Source organism: Candoia aspera, chromosome 15, assembly GCF_035149785.1.
Source record: "Candoia aspera isolate rCanAsp1 chromosome 15, rCanAsp1.hap2, whole genome shotgun sequence".
Taxonomy (NCBI): Eukaryota; Metazoa; Chordata; class Lepidosauria; order Squamata; family Boidae; genus Candoia; species Candoia aspera.
Window position 1 is genome coordinate 13,170,998 of NC_086167.1, and position 19,638 is coordinate 13,190,635.

Below are 19,638 nucleotides of genomic sequence, written 5' to 3' on the forward strand. Positions count from 1 at the left end.
GTGGCTGCTTTTTTTCCATGCTAATTTAATATTGGAGATCCTGCAAGGACTGCCCTTGCATTAAAAGTAAGAGGTATTTTTTTCATAACACAAATATCAGCTCCAGGAGAAGAGAGTCTCGGTAGCTCAGGGTTGAACTGCAGAGTCCTTGATGCCCTCTGAGCTTGGTGGTTCCCTTGCAGATGTTTCATGACCCAACTTGGTAACGTCACCAGTGTGAAGGAGTGTGGGGTTTGCTCCCTGTTCATATACAGTTGCTTGCCCTGCCAGTGGTGGTGGTGTGGTTTTCTCCTTGGTAGTTCCTTGATTAGGGCATCGTTTTCTGCTTGATTGTTTGTCAGCGATGTTCATCCCTGCTTATCTGAATGTTGGCTGGATGTGTTCTGGTCTTTTTGGTTCCTTTTAGGCTTTTTATGGTCTCTTTTAAATGTGGTTTATCTCTCTGTGTCTATTAATAGCTGATTTGTCTGAATGCCAAGCTTCCAGGAATTCCCTAGCGTTTTTGGATCTGGCTTGGTCTCAGCTGCTAACCGTTTCCCAGTTGAAACTGAGGTTGAGTCGGTCCATGTGATTTCAGCCTGTTTTACAGGATTTGGGGAGACATTAAGGGGGGAAATGGTAATGAGTTGCCTCTGGTTGGGTCCCTGCTTCCGTCCCTTTTCTTAAGTCCACCCCAGAGGGGCAAAACATGAATCCCAACGTTTTATCACAGCGTCACCATTTGACCTCCAACCTCTCTTGAGAAAGCTGCAGGTCCCACCCTCTCCAGTTCTACCCACTCACGCCCTAGCAAGAAGCCCTTTTCTCATTCCATTTTCTGTTCTGGAACTCCCCAGCTGGAGAGGAGGGGCCTGTTTCCAGAAAGGAGCAACGCGTCTCAGTACGCCAACTCTGATGAGGAAGAGGATGGCTACGACTCACCCCGGATCAAACGGAGGGGTGCTTCAGTGGACGAGTTTTTGAAAGGCTCTGAGCTCGGGAAACAGGTAATGGGGATCTCCTTGGCTCTGGGGCAGTAGCAAAACCATAGTGCAAAGAAAGATGCCTTCCTCCTCTTTAACCCTTTTGAAGAAAGAGAGATAAGGTTTATCTGATGGTGCCATCTGCAGCTGATGCCCAGAAATCAAGATCAGCAGCGTCTTCCAACATCCATAGTTTACCCCTGAAAGTGGGTAATGGTGATGATTTCCCTCCCTGTCTACCACCATTTAGAAGCCCCTTTCTTGAAAGTCTTAAAAAACTCTGGAGGTTGGTCTGGAATCAGAACTGGATAAATCTCACTGGAAGATCTGGTGGTAAATCATTTCCCTGAAATCTCTTTAAGCAAGTCATCAAGAATCAAACAGAAGATCATCAGTGTGATGGCTGCCTATTCAAAACAGTAATCAGACTCACACAGGCATTCTGTGGGTATCTGATTTAAAAATGAATGGTATGCAGAAACACAGGCAAAGCCAAGAATCCTAAAAGCGCGGGATTTCTCCCAATTAATCCACAAGCAATCCCAAGCCCCTCCCCAGAAAGTCAGTACAATTCCACCTCCTTGCAGGTGTTCCTAATGGTTACTGCCAGTCTCCGGGTAACGTCCTTGACCAATGTCATGAGTGAAGATGGCGAGCAGGGGGCTCCCATCCAGGCTGTAAAGCGCATGCGCAGTACTGAGGAATTAGGTGGCCATTCCAAGAGACACAGATCGGGCCCGCCTTAGTCTTTGGGGTTTATAGGTCTGGGTTTTTCCCACGCTTCTTCAGTTTGTTAGGATTCTCTGTTATGTAGCAGTAATAAAACACTAGAGACCTATTCCTTGTCTCAGCGTGGTTCCTGGCTGTTAGGACAGGGGCAGTGCTTATCTCCGTTTCAAAGACGAAGAGCCGGCATTTGTCTGTAGACACTTCCGTTGTCATGGGTGAGGATGGCCAGCAGGGGGCTCCCATCCAGGCTGTAAAGCGCATGCGTAGTAATGAGGAATTAGGTAGCCATTCCAAGAGACACAGATCGGGCCCGCCTTAGTCTTTGGGGTTTATAGGCCTGGGTTTTTCCCACGCTTCTTCAGTTTGTTAGGATTTTCCTGTTATGTAGCAGCAATAAAACACTAGAGACCTGTTCCTTGTCTCAGCGTGGTTCCTGGCTGTTAGGACAACCAGTCGAGGTAGCCCAAACACACATTCCTCTGTACTCGCATCACCCAGCTCACTGCCTGGCACCAAGGAACAGTAGCAGCCCCCTCCCGTGCAATAACACGTATCAACACCAGCATGGCATGGGAACTGGTTACGAAGTTTCAGGAACACTGGAACAGGAACCATGACATTCAATCATCCACACTTTGGTCGGGTCATGCCAGTAGTCCTCGTGGTGGGCTGGAGCTGCGGGGAGCTCCCTCACCACCTTCAGGGTATGTTGGGCTCCACTTTTGTTTTGAAAGCCCGTCTTGCCTTGCTGCTCTTTCTCCCTCCCTTCTCCCACAGCCCCACTACTGCCATGGGGAGGAATATCACACCGAAAGCAGCCGGGGTTCTGATTTGTCTGATATTATGGAAGAAGATGAGGAGGAATTGTACTCAGAGATGCAGCTGGAGGATGGTGGACGGAGACGAGTTAGTATAACATCCCAAAACGCCCTGAAGGTAAAAAGAAGTGACGAGAATAAGTACATCTGTATCATGGAAACTATGCGAGGGGTGGGGGAGAGAGGAAGAAACTGTTGGGTGAGTGGAGTGGTAATTTGAGATAATCCCCTTCTTTATCAAAAGATATATCAGAGTAGAGATAAGCCCTGCATGGCCCTCTAGAGATTTTTGGAGGAATTCACATAGCTGTCTCTAGGCTTGGATTTTGCCAGTGCCTTCAAGACCATCAGCGTCTTCTTCAAACCTCTGTGAACTTTCCTGGGGCTTCTTCGTGTTTTACGCCTTTTCATAGGTAAAGTATGGTGTTTCTAGCCTTCAAAACCGAGGTCTCCCACGATGGCTAGATGCGCTGCCAAAAATGGCAATTCGAATTTTGTAAAATGGAAACAGCGATTAAAAACACAATACAGAAACAATAAAAGCACAGAGGGTGACTTGCTTTGAAAGCACCAGGAGAGCAGACATCTTATCGATGAAGGTTCTGAAAGACCTGGCGGAACAAAGACATGGTGGTGTGGTGCCAGGAAGGTCGTAACGATCAGAGGTCTGCGGGGGAAATGGGTAACGCTTATAATTCAACCCCAAACATCTCAAGAAGGAAATCTATAGGGATGCGCAAAATCTATCGATCGGGGAAGGAAATATTCCAGATAATTCAAATGTTCTACTTTCCATGCCTGACTTCTGCCTTGAACCACGTTCAGTAATTTCCAGAAGGCCAGTCCCAGTTCAGGAGCTGCTAATTGGTCGCCATTTTGGCTCCTCCTCAACATAAGATATATGCAGGGCCACAACTGGGGGGGGGGCAAGCTGGGCATGTGACCCGGGCACCGCGCTGAGCGGGCACCAAAATGGGCGTGGAATCCATGTTTGCCTCGGGTGACACAGATCCTAGTTGCGGGCCTGGACGTATGATTTCCTATGTGGTGTCAACCACCCATGGGCCTGGTTGGGTTCTTCTTAGAACTTTAATAAACATGCCTGCTAAATGTGACATCTCGCACAATATACCATGCTAGGACAGCTGTTCTAATCATCTGTCTTATTTTCACAGATTCCCATTCAAAGCATGACATAGTTCTTCACTGAATAAAAGCTGCATGCTTTCAGCTCACCATTGCTGTACAACTAATTCTGTCTTTATTATTTTTTTCCTTCCCTTCCCTTCCCCTTCCTCTCTCTTTCTTTTTTAAATTGCACACTGTTTGATCTCCTTGCCTGCTGTCTTTCTGCCTGTCTTTCTGCCTTTCTTTCTACCGGTTACTCTGAAAGGAACGTTATCAGAACCAAACCACTGAAACAGCTTTCTCGGAGCATCCCAATTTTGCCCACCACAGTAAAAAGCTTTTCAGTATCCCTGAAGTAGCTGAAGAGGATGGCGACTATTCTGAACTTTTGTACAAGCAGGGCTTAGGGAGGGCCCGCCAAATCCGAAGCACGATAGCTAGAGAGGGTAGATTAATCAAGATGTACCGTCAAGAGCATCCTGCCAAGCCACGGACTTTGGAGGACGCCAAAGAGCAAGGCTGCAGGTCCAGCAGGTCTTCCACTCGGAGCCCAGATAGCGGCTTGGACTGTGGCAGTGAAGACGAGTCACACTTTACTTCTCCACAGGTGCCTGAGACCCTCGCTGCCCGTATGGCCCCTGCCTCTTGTCTACATCATGAAAGCTGTACATCAACCTCCAGGCCGCTGTTGGCCCGCCGGAGGACCTTAATCCGGCAAAGTAGCGTTGAAGAAGACTTTGGAGACCCTGTTCGGCCATTTCTGGAGTCCCCCAACCAGAAGGGCAAGCCATCTTGTTATGAGAGGAAGCATGATTCTGGTAGAGCAGAACATTTGACCCATGAAGATATTCAAGGAGGATGCAGTAGCCCCTCGAAAGAGAACAAAACGAGGCTAACTTCTCTTCCACATTCAAGGCATCCCCCCAGGAAGTCTGAAGGCCCACTGGTGTGTTGGACTCCAAATGTCCTCCTAACATCTGCTTGCCAAATCACTTCCTTTCCTCCCCCCCCAATCTTCTTTATTTCTCTCTTTCCATTTATTTCCTTTCCCCCACAGCCCATCACCCGCATGTCTCCTTGCTCTTTTTTTTTCTTTTCCATTCCTTGTCCCCCACCTCCAATATTTATTTATTTATTTGTTTATTATTCAAAGTTCTATTACCGCCCGTCTCCCCCAAAAAAGGGGGACTCATTTTCCATCTTAATCTGTGTTGCTTCATAAGCTTCCTAACACTTCCCGTTGGTTTTGTTTTCTTTCTTTTTTTAAAACAAATTTTGTGCCATGCTAAAAAATGAGATTAACTTGCTTGTGGGTCAGTTATTATGTCATCGTTCCCTGCAGGCCACAAATAAATACATAAATAAAAAATTAAACAACTGGCTTTCTCCCTTTCTTTAAAAGGACAACTGAAACCATGTTTTAATTAAGGGTTAGCTGAACTGCCATTGTCCTCACATTTAGGATCGCTCTTTAATTTTATTCCTTCCGCTGCATTCTGTTTTTGTGCTTTCAGTTTTGATCTTGTTCTGTAGAATAGAATCATATATAATTTGATGCATACCTGAAACAACAACAACAAAATACACACAAACAATGAATGTATTTCATCTCCCTCCTTCCTTTAAATGTCTGCTTTGAACAGTTCATCTTCAATTTAATTTAATTTAATTTAATTTAATTTAAGTTAAGTTAAGTTAAGTTAAGTTAAGTTAAGTTAAGTTAAGTTAAGTTAAGTTAATTATTTTCCCCCATTCCCAGATTTTCAAGGATGAACATTCTCTCTGATCCTTGGTAAATGCCAAGAAGGAAGAAAAAAATTATTTTCCCCCTGCCCTGTTCTGTAGTGGACCATATGCTTCTTTATATTTCTACTTCATTTTTCCACTCCTGCTTGTTTCTTTTTCTTTTTAAGAAAATCAGAAATCATCTCTTCTTGCCTTTGAAGTTGCAAACTGCATCTCTCAGCATGCAGGAAGACCACCACCCCCTTCCCAGTTTTTAACCTCTTGCTCAGTCACTTGACTCAAATCCTTGGGATGCAATGGATGTTGTGTCTTATTTAAGGAATGTGCTTTCTCTCCAATATATCCAGATCATAATTTGCTCCTAGTTTAGGAGTGCAGCAAGCTAGAGACTACCCAAATATTCTGCTCCACAGGATAGGAAATCCCGCACTCCATATTTCTGAATCCATTTCCTTCTCAGTGAATGCTTTCTTCTTCCTCCCTCTTCTTTTCAAAAGTGTCTTACCGACAAAATCGATGCTGTGCTGCTTCATTCTCCCCATCTTCCCCATCAATTGTTGGTTATTGCAAAGCCCGTCTCCTGAAAGTACTCAAGAGAATTTGGAAGGACTCCTTTAACAACTTTTTAAAAGTTGAGAAGGCAGAAAGTAACAGAGGAAAGACGTTGTAGGGGAAGGATGGCGATCATTCTGCAAATGGGACAGGTTTACTGTCCGAAAACCCGATAAATAGACCAGCTCATCCCGATTTCTTAGTTCCAAGGAACAGCTGCATTCTTCACAAACAGGAGGCAAAAAGAGCGGAAGCCCATTTAGAGGCAACAGCAAAGGCAAAAGAATACCTTAATTCTCTTTTTTGTTTGAATGTGTGACCGTTGTTCACTAAGTATGTGCCATGTCAGGATGGCAACTTGTCTGTCTCTCTCTCTCTCTGTAATTTTCTTTCTCAGGTTTAATGGCATCTGTTCTCCCTTTTTTCCTTCCTTCCTTCCTTCCTTCTTCTCCTCTTCTTTTTAGCAAGTGCTCCTTCCTCCCTCCCTCCCTCCCTCCCTCCCTCCCTTCCTTCCTTCCTTCCTTCCTTCCTTCCTTCCTTCCTTCCTTCCTTCCTTCCTTTTCAGCTAACCTTTCAGTTAAAAAAAAAAGAGTTGCCTTTCTAACGTATGCGTTCGGAGAATGACAATTTGATTTTCTTCCACGCAATGTTGTCTTCTCCCTTTCACACCTTCCACTGGGCAGCTGGGTAGCTTTCAAACATCTTCTCTTTTTTCCCCCCCACCTCCTCTTTTATTTTCTGTTGGTTTGGAATTTAAGCTCTTAGGTAACCCAGCGTCCTCCAGGCGGCCAGACCGAGGGGAACAGCTAGGTCGAAGATCATCTCACAGCACCTCAGGTCCACAAAGGTCACGGCCCATTCTGGTCCCTTCTATTGGTGAGTTGGCCTGTACGATCCATCTCCGTGGTTGGTTGGGGGTTATCAAATTTAGAGGAGAAGGCTAATCTTTCACAACTCCTTTGATGCAATGTATGCAGTGTAAACCCTCAAAGTCCTCCCTGAGAGTTAATAGCAAATGTAAAACTGGCACAATGGGATTCAGAGGGCAGTTGGTGACGTCCTGTCATGAACTGCCCCATACTGGAGCTGGAGACAAGAGAATGTGGCCTTTGATCCTTTCCTGCAAGGGGTGGTGGAGCCACAAGAATGTGCACACTTTCTATCTGTGGTTCCATGTTGGTTAGAAGAGTGGAGCGCTCTTGTGGGTCGGTTCCAGGACACGTTGGAATAAGGCCACCCCTTCCTTTTACCCAAGGCAGCAATGGGGCATTCCTCTAGCTTGCCATGTTCTGCTTCTGTGACAGGCGTCCCTGGAAGATCGCAATCCGGAAAACCAACGTGCTGAATGGGAGGTTGATCGCTCCGGAGCACCCAGTCCTACTGGAATCTCTTCACTTGCTCTTCATTGTTGAATGAAGAACGCTGCAGCTTAAATAGGATTGGGGGACCCTGTGCTGACAGCCAGGTGCTTTGAGTGGGCTCATGGCGCATGTTCTAAAACAGCCTTCCCACACCTGGCATCCCCGAGCTTCCATCATGCGAGTCAGAATTCCAGCCCATCAGGAGAGCGCCAGCTTGGGGAAAAAAATAACATGACAGCCCACTTTGTCCCCCTTCCTCAAGAAATTCTCAGAAATGTGGAGGGCAACACACCAGTTGCACTAATCCAACCCTCCTAATTCCTGTGTATCCCTTGTGGGCTCCCCCCTCTCTTTAAAAGTCACAGAGTGAAGAGGGAGACAGAGATATCAAGCTGTTCCCAAAACCACACCGTCCTCTGCCCATTGTTCATCTTAACCACTAACTGCTCTCCACCTGCTTATTCACCTGTTGGGGGAAAGATACAGGTTGTAACAAGTACCAATCTTTTTTCTCTAGTGATGCTGTTCCTGAAAATAGAGGGGATCCTGGTAGCTTATCCAGCTCCTTTTATTTTTTAAAAATGGAGGAAAACAGGGAATAAGGACCACCTTTGATGTTTAAGCTGATATCAGTTCATACAGGGAGTCCTCACTTAATGACCACAATTGGGACTGGAATTTCAGTTGCTAAGCAAAGTGGTCATTAAGCAAATCCAACCCGATTTTATGAGCTTTTTTGCAGCAGTTGTTAAGCGAATTGCTGCAGGCAATAAGCGAACCAAGTGGTCATTGAGCAAATCACATGGTTCCCCACTGATTTTGCTTGCCAGAAGCCAGCCGGGAAGGTCGAAAATGCCAATCATGTGACCACAGGACACTGCAATCTCGTGAATGCGAACTGGTTGCCCAGCGCCCAAACCCTGATCATGTGACCATGGGGATGCTGTGATGGTCATAAATGTGAGGACCGGTTGCAAGTTGGGTTTTTTTTTTAGCACCGTCATAAGTCTGAACTGTCACTAAATAAATGGTTGCTAAGTGAGGACTACCTGTAGTTCAAATGTGCCTCTTGTGGAAATAAATTGTAACCAAATGACACTTGCCTTGATTCCACCTTACCTATCAATCCAGCCAACTCCACACACTGTTCTCACTTCCTTGCATTTCCCCCACCTTCCCTTCCCTTCCCTTCCCTTCCCTTCATATACATCTAGCTCACCTTGGCTTGCTCCCTCAAATGCCAAAGAAAGTCCTGGTTAACACCTAGATGGGAGACCACCAGGGCTGGGAAATACATACATACATATATGTATGTCAGATTGTCAGGCTATATTCATGTAGTCACCAAGAGATGGGAGTCTTTTTCACAGAATAGACACCAACTGGAGCAAGAAAGATGGCACCGCAAAGATATGCTGCCTAATTTTTTGCAACTTCCTTCGGCCAGCCCAGCAACCTTGGCTCAATTCCCAAAAGCGGGCATCCCCCCAAATGGGAAGGGCGTGTTTGAGAAAAAAAGGCACTGTCCTTCTGCTTTTTAGATGAGCGGACCACACAATGTAGCTATAACATTCTCAGGGGAATTCTTCCAAATTCCCATGCAAGGCAGTTACTTGTGAGTTTGAAGGGCTGGGCAGAAAAGGGAGGAAAATCACCACATTTTGATGATACCGGGGTGTGGTTTTCAGAGTGCGCAAACAGAGGAATGTTCCATCAGATCCTTGGAGGGGGGCTTTTCCCCTGATCTTCTTCATATTTGTGGGAGCTGTTTCCAATTGCAGCCATTTCTCCTTCCAGATTCCCTTAACAGAACTTGACATGTTCTATTTTGTGTCGGTCGAAAGGAAGCATCATTCTTCATTTCTTTTTTGGGGGGAGGGAAATCTACCAGAATGGCATTCTCTTAGGCATCTCTAAAATGTCTTTGGCTGCCCGTGCAGGAATGGAAATTATCTAGAAAATGCAGGTTTTCAAGAAAGATTTATTGGCAAATGGTCCTGAATACATGCATGCAGAATACATTTCTGAACAAATACAGCTGAGGTGGGCAGCCTTTTGATGGCTTAATTTCCTTTTCAAATTCTGTTTTTGTTTGGGGGGTGGAATAACGATCACATGAAAAGGAGCCAAGCTGTAACTGCTGCCTGTGATCAACTTTTATAGTTCTGTTAACCCAGGACTTGCCAACGGTTAGCACGCACAATCTGAGCAAGCAAATTGACTTGCTTCAGCCTTGCTCACCTCAAGGGACAGCTGACACTTCTCTTTTGGGCAAAGTCTCATAACTGGAATTAAAAATAAATGTTTAAAGCCTCACAAAGTTCACACCTTTTTTTTTTTTGTACGTGATTCCAACAGCCTCCTTATTTTTAACAGTTCCGCAGAAGGGCAAGTCCGACTCGGAATCTGGCTGGTGCGGATCAGTGACGATTTTGTTCACTTCTCAATTAAAAGAAATGACCAGCGTTTACAAATAGGCCTGGACACAGGATGAATGCAACTTGAGGTTTAAAGAAAAACAAGAGACATATAAATGCACGCTCTCCCCCAGCACCCCAACTCCCCAAAAGAGTTAGACTTTCTTTACACCAGGACGAAGATGGATATTGCTTGCTGCAAATCGTTCTCTTTCCATGCTGGAAAGAGAAAGGGCACAAATGGAAAGTTTATATCATTGAGGCAGGACACCCAACCTCTTGGAAAGGTGCCTGTTCGTAGCCTTGGGGATGCTGTCTTGTTTCAACTTTGATCGAAGGACAAGCCAGGATGCAAATCCACAAGCCGTTCTGCGGTGTCATCGAGTGCCAGACTCTAGTATTTATAATGACGCTAGCTTAGGGGGAAAGAAAGTGCCACCTGGTTTAAACCAGAGTTTGCCTTGCAATGCAAGCAACCAACTGTAGAAAGATGGCCACTTCTCACTTTAAGCCCTAAGACTCTAGATGACTTTCCTTGGGTGTACGTCCCATAACGAGACTTTTTTGGCATCGTAAATCAGGTTGCAGGAGAGAGATGTATTCTGCATGCGTCCAGTTTTGTGATGTCTCTGTGTGTGTGTGCATATATAGAATAGAATACTTTATTGACCCAGTATGGTTAGACATAGAAGGAATTTGACTTTGGTAGAATTGCTGTCAATATATGTACATATCGTCAAAAATAAACAATAGTAAAGTAATAAGGTTATTTACTAAAACTATACAATCAAGAAGGGAAAAAAAATGGAAGGAAATAATGCTACAGCTATTAGCTAGCACACACTCATATTTAAAGGGAGAATTAAGGGACAATGTACTGCATCTGTTGTCTAACATGCGTTCACATTTAACAGAGCATTACCGGTCGCATCTGAGCAGTCGTGTCTTACCATACATTGTCGATCATTATCTCATGCTGCATTGATTAGGAGTTCAACAGAGCAATGGCACGAGGGAAAAAACTCTTTTGAAGTCTAGATGTTTTGACATACGGTACTCTGTAGTGTGTGTGTGTGTGTGTGTGTGTGTGTGTTTGTGTTTGTAGATATACCCAGACAGTAAAATAAGAACCAAAGCAATTTGTGGAAAGGATTGAATACTTAACCATTGATCTGGGAGTCCAGCAAAACTTTACAACAGCTTTCTGGATCCTACTGCCTTCCAGATGTGTTGGGGGCACAGCTTTCCCAGATTTTCCAGCCATAGGAAGCATCAGAAGGGCACTAGGCTGGGGAAAATTGTTTTAAGTAAAGTGGTTCATTACGGCTAGAAGCAGACAAGGCTATGACCTACTCTGGCATTGTAAGTACAACTTCGTAGCCGTCTTTAGTAGCACCGAGTGATCAATCTCTCCTCTGAATGAGGCTCAGCTTATTATCAAAGCTGACCAAACTTGGTGGACGGCATGACATTTTGCAACAGTAAGTGCAAAGTTGAAGAATAACCTTTTTTCTTCTGAATTTTCCACCACTCATTGGATAAACGTCAGGTCCTAGAATTACAAGACAGAAGGCCACAATCCTGCCTACTCAATTATTTTCCTCTTACCATTAATGCAACTGGAAGGGATTGATTTAGACAACAGTGGATTAGTAGCAGTGTGCAGATTGGCCCCAATCTGATTAGAACTAGAGGCAATTCCATTTTTTGGACTGATTTAGGGAAAATTCCCAAACACATCCAGTTTGGTTTGATGATTTGATTTGACTTTGCAGTTCAGTCCAGAGAGTCAGGTCAAGCAGCTTCAAATCAAATCTTTGAATTCAAGCTTCACATGGTTCTTCCAATCAGTCAGGATTGGCAACAACTTCTCCATGTTTTGAAGCCCAGCCCTGCTTATTGATTTCTCAAAAGCATTGTTCACTTTCCATTGATTGAAATGGGGGGTTGACTGAAGTACCTTGGATTTGATCCAGGATGTTTTGTTTTACATTTCCTGGTTTTCATGAATTCCTGGAACAGGTTTAGATCTTTGCTGGAGAAGTTAGATTCTGCTGTAGAGAGGTCCCTTCTGAGATTTCCAAACTCATATAGGTCATAACGACTCTCACCTCTGTATAACCAATTTTCTGTTCCCTGTTTCTGGTTTTCCAGATGGGTACAGTAGTCGTGACCGTCTGTCTCCAGAGATTTATGAAGAATCAGAAACTGATCCTGGAGCAGAAGAGATGTCCGCACGCATCTTTGTTGCCCTCTTTGATTATGACCCACTGACCATGTCTCCAAATCCTGATGCAACAGAAGAACTTCCATTTAAGGAAGGACAAATTATCAAGGTAGGGTATATTAGATGTATGTTGAACTAGTTGCAGTCTTACACCCAAAATCTAGTCCAATTTGAATGAGTTGGTTTGGTTAGAATCATTGGATTGAACGGTGGAACTGATTGGATTCGAGTAATTGGCTGGACTTCGAAAAAGATGTATTATATTGTGGACGCAAAACGTCCCTCAGCTTAGTGCATCCCCTCAAAAGCATGTGGTTCCATTCAGACATTCCATTTAGAAGGGTAAATTGATCGTGTCGCAATTCATGGCAATTCCTGCAGTTAGGGCAACAGCATGGCCATAACCCTAATAGGACCTGTGAAACCAACATACAAGGAGTTCCTGGAAAAACTTATACATGATGGATGATAGATAAATCACTGCTGTTAACCTTTGCAAATTCTAACCAGTCATCCTTGGGTTCTTTTTTGTATCATCTCTCTGCTCATCCTCAGGTTTATGGGGACAAAGACGCTGATGGGTTTTATCGGGGGGAAACCTGTGCAAGACTGGGCCTTATTCCTTGCAATATGGTTTCCGAAATTCAGGCTGACGATCAAGAAATGATGGAGCAGCTTCTAAAGCAAGGGTTTCTCCCTCTAAATACCCCCATAGAGAAAATTGGTAAGCATATATGCCTACTTATTGACATGTCTGGAACAGGTGGCTGTACCACATTCATTTTGACTGCTGTTGTCACAGTAGAAAACCTGTTTCCATGTTTGAGGTCAGACCTCCTAATAGTTGTGTTCCCACAACACATTTAACCTGAACAGATAATCGTTTTGAAATCAGTACGAATCAGAGGTTCGCTGCTAGTCACAACTGTTCCTCACCTCAATCACATTTCAGCATGTGTGAATCTTCTCTAAAGTCTTTGGTGGGGATTGGCCATCTCAGCTGGTCCATGTCTTCTGGCTCCACCTAGTCTGTCAAATCCACAGATTTCCTATTCTTAGTTTTCTCTGCCAGTTTCGATAGCAATCTCCATCAGGCCTGCTCCAAACATCCCCTGTAAGATGCTGCCACCACCACCAATATACACGGTTTCTCTCGTCAAACAGACTATAATGTTCTCCTGTATTTGGAAAGGAACATCTCAGAATGCTGCCCCCCCCCCTTCCACACAAATGCTCGGCATCCGTGTATGAACACTGATTTTATAAGCAGCAATGGCTGATCTGGATTTGTTCCCTTTGCTGATTGAAAAAAAAAATGTGTGCATGGATATCTAATGTAACTACCATTTCTGTAACTGCAAAGGGAGAAATATGCAAGTTTTGCTTTTTGCAAGTTAATTACATGTTGTTTGTTTAAAAAGCAGTTGCAATAGCTTTCTCTCTTTGGGTTGGAACAGAAAGGAGCCGAAGAAGCGGCCGTCCGCCTGGGTCGTCCACAAGAAGAATGGTTGCATTATATGACTACGATCCAAGGGAAAGCTCCCCTAATGTTGATGTGGAGGTATTGTGGACATGGATGCAAATCCAAAACATTCTGTTTTGTAACAAAAACTATGGGAAGTGTGGTCCCTGCCTCCAACTGGGGGACAGAAAGGGCGGGTTGAAAATGATTGCATGGGTTTAAGTCTGCCCAGAAATTTTATTATTTATTTATTTATTTATTATTTTATCTGCCTTTATTATTTTTCATAAATAACTCAAGGCAGTGAACATACCTAATACTCCTTCCTCCTCCTATTTTCCCCACAACAACAGCCCTGTGAGGTGAGTTGTGCTGAGAGAGAGAGATTGGCCCAAGGTCACCCAGCCGGCTTTCATGCCTAAGGTGGGACTAGAACTCCCAGTCTCCTGGTTTCTAGCCCAGCACCTTAACCACTAGACCAGACTGGCTCTCTTTTCTTCTCTTTTCCTGGACCATTGGCTACAGTTATCCCAAAGTTCACATTATATTGCAGAAGGAATGTGGTGGTGCTTGGGTCCTGTGGGAGGTCAAGATTCATAGGGATTAGAGGAGAAATTTTAACAGAAAGGCTAAATGAAAATGGGTGGGATCAGGCAGACATAGGAATCTGAATGGGGAGATGGTATAGTAGACATTTGCTGTTGCTTCTGGACCAAAGAAAGGAAAGACTTCTTTGCATGACACATACTTGAATCATGAACTCAGATACTGGGATAGCCACCAATTTAGCTGATTTTGACAAGAGACTGGACAAATTTATGGAGTATCGCACTATGGGTAGAAGGAAGAACCTTGAGGAACAGGAGGAAGAGTTGCAATCAAGACAACAGTCAGATAAGAGAAATCTGAGTCCGGGCCAGAACTGTAACCTGGGAAAGCATCTTAGACATGGTCCTCCCTCGTTATCTTGAAGATGAAGGGAGGGAGGGAGTGAGCACATCCAGACCTGCAAGATTCTGTTACTGTAACCTTATAATAAAAGTAATATTAGCTTGTGTATCTTTGGTTTCCAAGTTTGTCTACCCTGAAGGGCTGACATCATAGCTAATAGTCTTGATGGATATAATGCTACCTCCTTGTGATGAATTCCAAGCAACATGCTTTGAGTATCTAGAGTGAAGCAATATAGAAGTAGACAATAACCTTCTTATCCATGCTGGTGAACATCCTTGGGTGCACCTGCTTCACTAGGTGTGTTCTTCACCTAGCCCAGCCTCAATACTCTTCTTGTATATAAGTCCTATTTCTCCAACTTGGAAGGATCTGATTAATTAGTCTTGGTGCATGAGTACCTAATGGACATCTAGGTCTGATCCAACAGGGTGCTTCTCGCCTTTGAGTAGAAGATGCATCAGGAAGTTCTAAAGATACCAGACTGGTTAGTATCCAGTAGGGCTGAAAGGACAACAGAGGGGTCTGAAATACTATGTTGTCTTCCTGGATCTTAAATAGAAGTAAAGTTGCTGTTCAATTATAAACAAGGATATATTTAGACCATATGGAGGCATCTTCCAGCACCCTTATTTAACAGGTACTGCTTCCTCACTGTGCAAGTCAGGAGGCGAAATGTTTTGGGCAAGCTAAGGAAGGAATGTTGATGGAAGAATATATGACCTCATGGGTTTGGTCATATATTTATGACCAAAAATATAGTCCCACAGATAGACTCCTTTGCTGTTTTCTCTCTTCCATATCATGAGCTAGAAGCTCATCCCTATCAAAATACTAAATGCAAGAAACACCCATTTATTGCTGTCCATTAGAATAGAGCAGTGTTTCTTAAAGTGTCCCCCAAGGCCCTCTCAGGGGTCCGTGAAATCAAAATTATTTGCCAAATATTGAAGCTATTTGGAAAAATCTAAAACAATGTCACTCTTCTCATTATTTTTTTTAAAATATATATAGGGTTTTTTCATGAAATATATTTTACTTACGTTAACATCTAGTGGGTTTAATATTGTTATTTTTACATGATTCAATAAATACATGTTCTACAAATGGGCCCATTTTAATTTTTCATACAGTAAATATTGATAAATATAATCCGTGCAAACAAAAGCTGTTTTGGGGTCCTTCGTAATTTATAAAAGTGGGAAGGGGTTCTGATGGCAAGATGTTTAAGAAAACATTAAAAAAAAAAAACTGGAATCATGAAAAAGTGATGGTTTTATCGTTTCCACAGGCTGAGCTCACATTTTGCACAGGAGACATTATTACTGTCTTTGGAGAAATTGATGAAGATGGTTTTTATTATGTAAGTGCTTTATTTGTGCTCTTCCCTGGTCTGTAATTAATACAGTGTACAAAACGTGTCTTTAACCTCTTTGTTGAAGAACTGTTGTCACTTAAGGAGGATGGGGGGCCAAGAATGACACTTGTTTTGTTTTTTAAGTGACTCACTAAAGCTGGTGCCCCTTAACACTTGGGCACGTGGACAAGAATCTGCTCCATCTTTCAATGTCTTTCAACATCTCTCTTCCCGTAACTTGATTGACTGGATCCATGGAGAAATCAATGTGTTGTGGGAACTTCTAAAAGATCCTTGTTTGTTCGTTAATTTGCCCTACCACTTCCACATTCCAGGGGGAACTTAACTGCCAGACGGGTCTTGTTCCTTCAAATTTTCTTGAAGAAGTGCCTGATGATGTGGAAGTCTACTTATCTGATGCCCCGTTGCGATACCCACAAGACGCACCAATCCGTACAAAATCAAAAAGGGTAAGCAAGCATTGAGAAAAGAAAAAAACTGTTTTCTGTTTTGGTTTCCTTTCCCCTTGACCACCATTTCAGATCCAGTTTTGCTTTATGTGTTTGTGTATATATGTATATGTTAAGGGGGAATTTTTTTTTTTTTAAACCAAGTTTTTTAGACCATTCTGAAGGTGGGGAGGAAAGCAACTTGTTCCTTCCATCAAGGATCTATCTCGTGCCAGTTTTGGAGCCACTAACTTCTTTTAATATATTTGCTCCCCCTATTAAATATTTAGGTTCCCGAACCTAACACGGAACAGTTTATATCTGTAAAATATGGATGTGCTGTAAAATAAGACAGTAAACGGAGGGATGGGTGAAAAGCTTCAGGTGCCTCTTTCGAACATCGCCCAACCTCAAATTTCAGAGCAATGTTTCGAGCTACATAAAGATGCTCACCTCTGAAGGGTTTCATGTGTCTTCTCTCATCACTGCAGTTTTTTCTATATTATATTTTATGTATATTTTTATTTCTTTGCTCATCTGCTTGGGAACAGAAGAAGAGTGTTCATTTCACACCTTAAAAAAGGCAACGTTGCCTTCACGTAAGTGAGCAACTGAAGATACCAGTAGATACATCGATCCCTCTAGTTGGCATTATCTAATGCGAGCCATCTTGACACGTGATATGTGCAGAGAAAGAGAAATATGTCTCCAAAATCTTTAGCCCTGATTCCAGATTTATTTAAAAAAAAAAAAAAATTAGGGCAGCCTTTCCCAATCTGATGCCTTCCTAGCTGCGGTGGACTACAATTCCCATCACCCCAGGCGGCCAGCCGTCAGACTGCTAGTCCAGCAGCAGTAGTAGAGGGCACTACGTTTGGGAAGAGAAGTTTCTGTTGTAGAGATTTATAGAAGAACCACAGAATTGACCTTTGTCTCAAGGGCTTTAGGCTCGCTTAAAACAACACAGGGGGGAAATGTTTGAACATCTGGAGCATATTTCTTACTGGACTTAATGCTTGTTTGCATAAAGAGTGTTCCTAGTGTCTGACTCCAAAGAGAAGCTGCCTATTGCATTGTTAGCTAATCCGGGAGAAAAAAATTGCTGCTGAGCAAGCTGGTCACGTAAACACTACGGGTTCCTTCTTTTGAAAACAAGCTAACCTTAAATATCCGGTTGGAAGTTTGCCTTAAAAGCATCTCTCCTGGTGCATGGTGTCTTTCCCAGCAACGCTGAGCCCAAACGACGCCACTTTTTGGAGCTTGCCCCTCCACCCATGTTTGCAAAGCTCTCAGCAGCTCCTTGGTTCATCAATGCAATAAGGAAAGGAAAATGTGCAGCTGAGATCTGTGGGCGAATGCATTAGCGCTCCAGAGATGGTATCTTCAGGTGTATGTTGGGGTTGCACTGAGAAAGGGATTCCTTTTTGCTTCCCCCATTAGACCAAGACCTTGACTGGAGATCAAAGCAAGCTTGGGACCCCTTGGCTTGACTGCACCTTCACGAAACCCCTGAAATGTCAGCCAAGCCAACTAAAGATGCTGGCAATGTTGAGGGAGGTTGGGTGTTTTTAGGACCTCCCTAAACAATTTTTCATAGCTGGGTCATCCCATTCACCCCTACGAGCAACCCCACGAGGCGGGTGGCTTGTGCAAGAAAACCCAGGCCCGTTCAACCAAAGGTCTCAGAGCTTTCTTTGATTGAAATTAAGGTTCGTTTTAGTTTGGTTTGGTTTGGTTTTTTTCCTTTCCACCAGTGTGCCATCTTCTCAAAATATGTACAGACAGGATGCTAAAAGGCAGTGAGAGGGTTGGGTTAAAAAAGCATGGGACGAATCCAGAACTGAGCCATTCTTATCTCTTTGCAGCCCTGGAGGGTTCTTCCCGGGAACGGGCTAATGCACACATACAGCTTGCCGCGTGGAAGTCCTCAGCTGCCTCTTCCTCGTTCCTCAGGGTCCCTCCTGAGAAGCGAGGGGATTGGGGCAAAATCCGGGTCCCTCTTTAAAATAAGTCGTTTTTCAGAGGCTGGCCTTCTAAATGCGGAAACCTTCAGCTGGGTCATGTCTTTAACCTGAATCAAATCAAATCTTTATTACGGACATAGACCGGCATTATGTCTTTTAACATGCTCGGGGAAACCAGACCAGTCCATCCCATGACATACTTAAAAAAAAAAAAGATAACCCCCTCCCCCTGTCTCCAAAGGGTGTATGTGTGTTAATGCAGTGTTTCTCAAGCTTGGCCTCTTGAAGATGGACGGACTTCAACTCCCAGAATTCTGGGAGTTGAAGTCCACCCATCTTCAAGTGGCCAAGGTTGAGAAACATTGGTTTAATTAATGAAAAAGCAATGTTACCAGCTTTCTTCTTGTCAGTGACTTCAACCGTTCAGTAAACTGTAACAATATACCTATCAGGTTCCTCCTGAGAATACAGGGGCACCACCAAGGAGCACGCCAACCCCCACGGCCCATCTCCACTCGGGGTCACCTACGCCAACTGTGGGTTCTGGTAGTCCCAGGAGAGGCAGGGAATTCTCTTCGAAAAAGAAAAAGGGGCTCCTTTCCAAGGGGAAGAAACTTCTGAAAAGACTGGGTGCCGTGAAATGATTTTGCGTTCTTCTGGACATCCTGTAAATCTTCAGACTTTTTCCTTTGTTTAAAACAAAACAAACAAAAAAACCCCCAGAGATATACGGACCGAAATTGAAACGTCCAAAACTAGGGATTTCATGACTATCTTGAGCGCCTTTCTAGAAACAGACCCTCCCCTACCCCTTTTTATTAAGTGCGTTCTGTTCTCCCCAGAAGCGTTGTCAATGTGGCAGTGCTGCTTTGAAGCGTTTTGCTCACGTGCTTTTCAAACACAAATTAAAGAGAAGATGGGATTAAAGGACTTAAACCTGCACCAACCACTTTACCCCAAGGGACTTCGCTTCCTGTTTCCACTTTTAGCCCAACCCCTCCCTTAAAGTGGAGGGAAAAAAAACCTTTTGTTCTTTGATCCCTGTATTTACTCACCACCTTACGCATAAATGGTCTTGAAACTCCTAGTTTGTTCTGCCTTGATGTTTGCCTTATAAATGCACAATTATTTGTACTGTCTGAACTATACAGCGTAAACTTTCTATGTACTACGTGTTGACCTATGGTTCCATGTTCACCGAGACACCGATCATTTAAAAGGTGACTGACTCTGTCTGTGTCTGATATAATTCCTGGGAGTTTGGAAATGTCGTGCAAAGGTTCATTTTTCAACCATCTGTGTTAACTTCTGCTGTTCACACTCCAAAAAAAAAAAAGAGGTTAATAGTAAACCAATTACTGCAGAAACAAACATCCATTTCAAAATGCAGGTTCAAGGTGGGCGCTGATTTGGGTTCCCATATGGTTGATCTCCGAAGTACATTTGAGTCAAATCCAGAAAAGGAAGTCCTACAAAAAAGTTGCATTGGTCACTGGCTACTGCCAGCCAGAAGTC

At 43.7% G+C, this 19,638-nt stretch overlaps 1 protein-coding gene across 1 annotated transcript in view; it reads left to right on the top strand.

Annotated features, from left to right (window-relative positions):
* Positions 1-18,814, top strand: part of RIMBP2 (RIMS binding protein 2) — a 36,659-nt gene extending 17,845 nt beyond the window's left edge. The window contains exons 11-20 of the mRNA XM_063315570.1: positions 837-986; positions 2,469-2,627; positions 3,903-4,583; positions 6,694-6,811; positions 11,868-12,049; positions 12,496-12,664; positions 13,398-13,501; positions 15,645-15,716; positions 16,046-16,180; positions 18,576-18,814. Of these exons, the coding sequence (XP_063171640.1) occupies positions 837-986; positions 2,469-2,627; positions 3,903-4,583; positions 6,694-6,811; positions 11,868-12,049; positions 12,496-12,664; positions 13,398-13,501; positions 15,645-15,716; positions 16,046-16,180; positions 18,576-18,767 (1,962 nt within the window). The 3' untranslated portion in view covers positions 18,768-18,814. The remainder of the gene's footprint in view (positions 1-836; positions 987-2,468; positions 2,628-3,902; positions 4,584-6,693; positions 6,812-11,867; positions 12,050-12,495; positions 12,665-13,397; positions 13,502-15,644; positions 15,717-16,045; positions 16,181-18,575) is intronic.
* Positions 18,815-19,638: the final 824 nt, after the last annotated feature.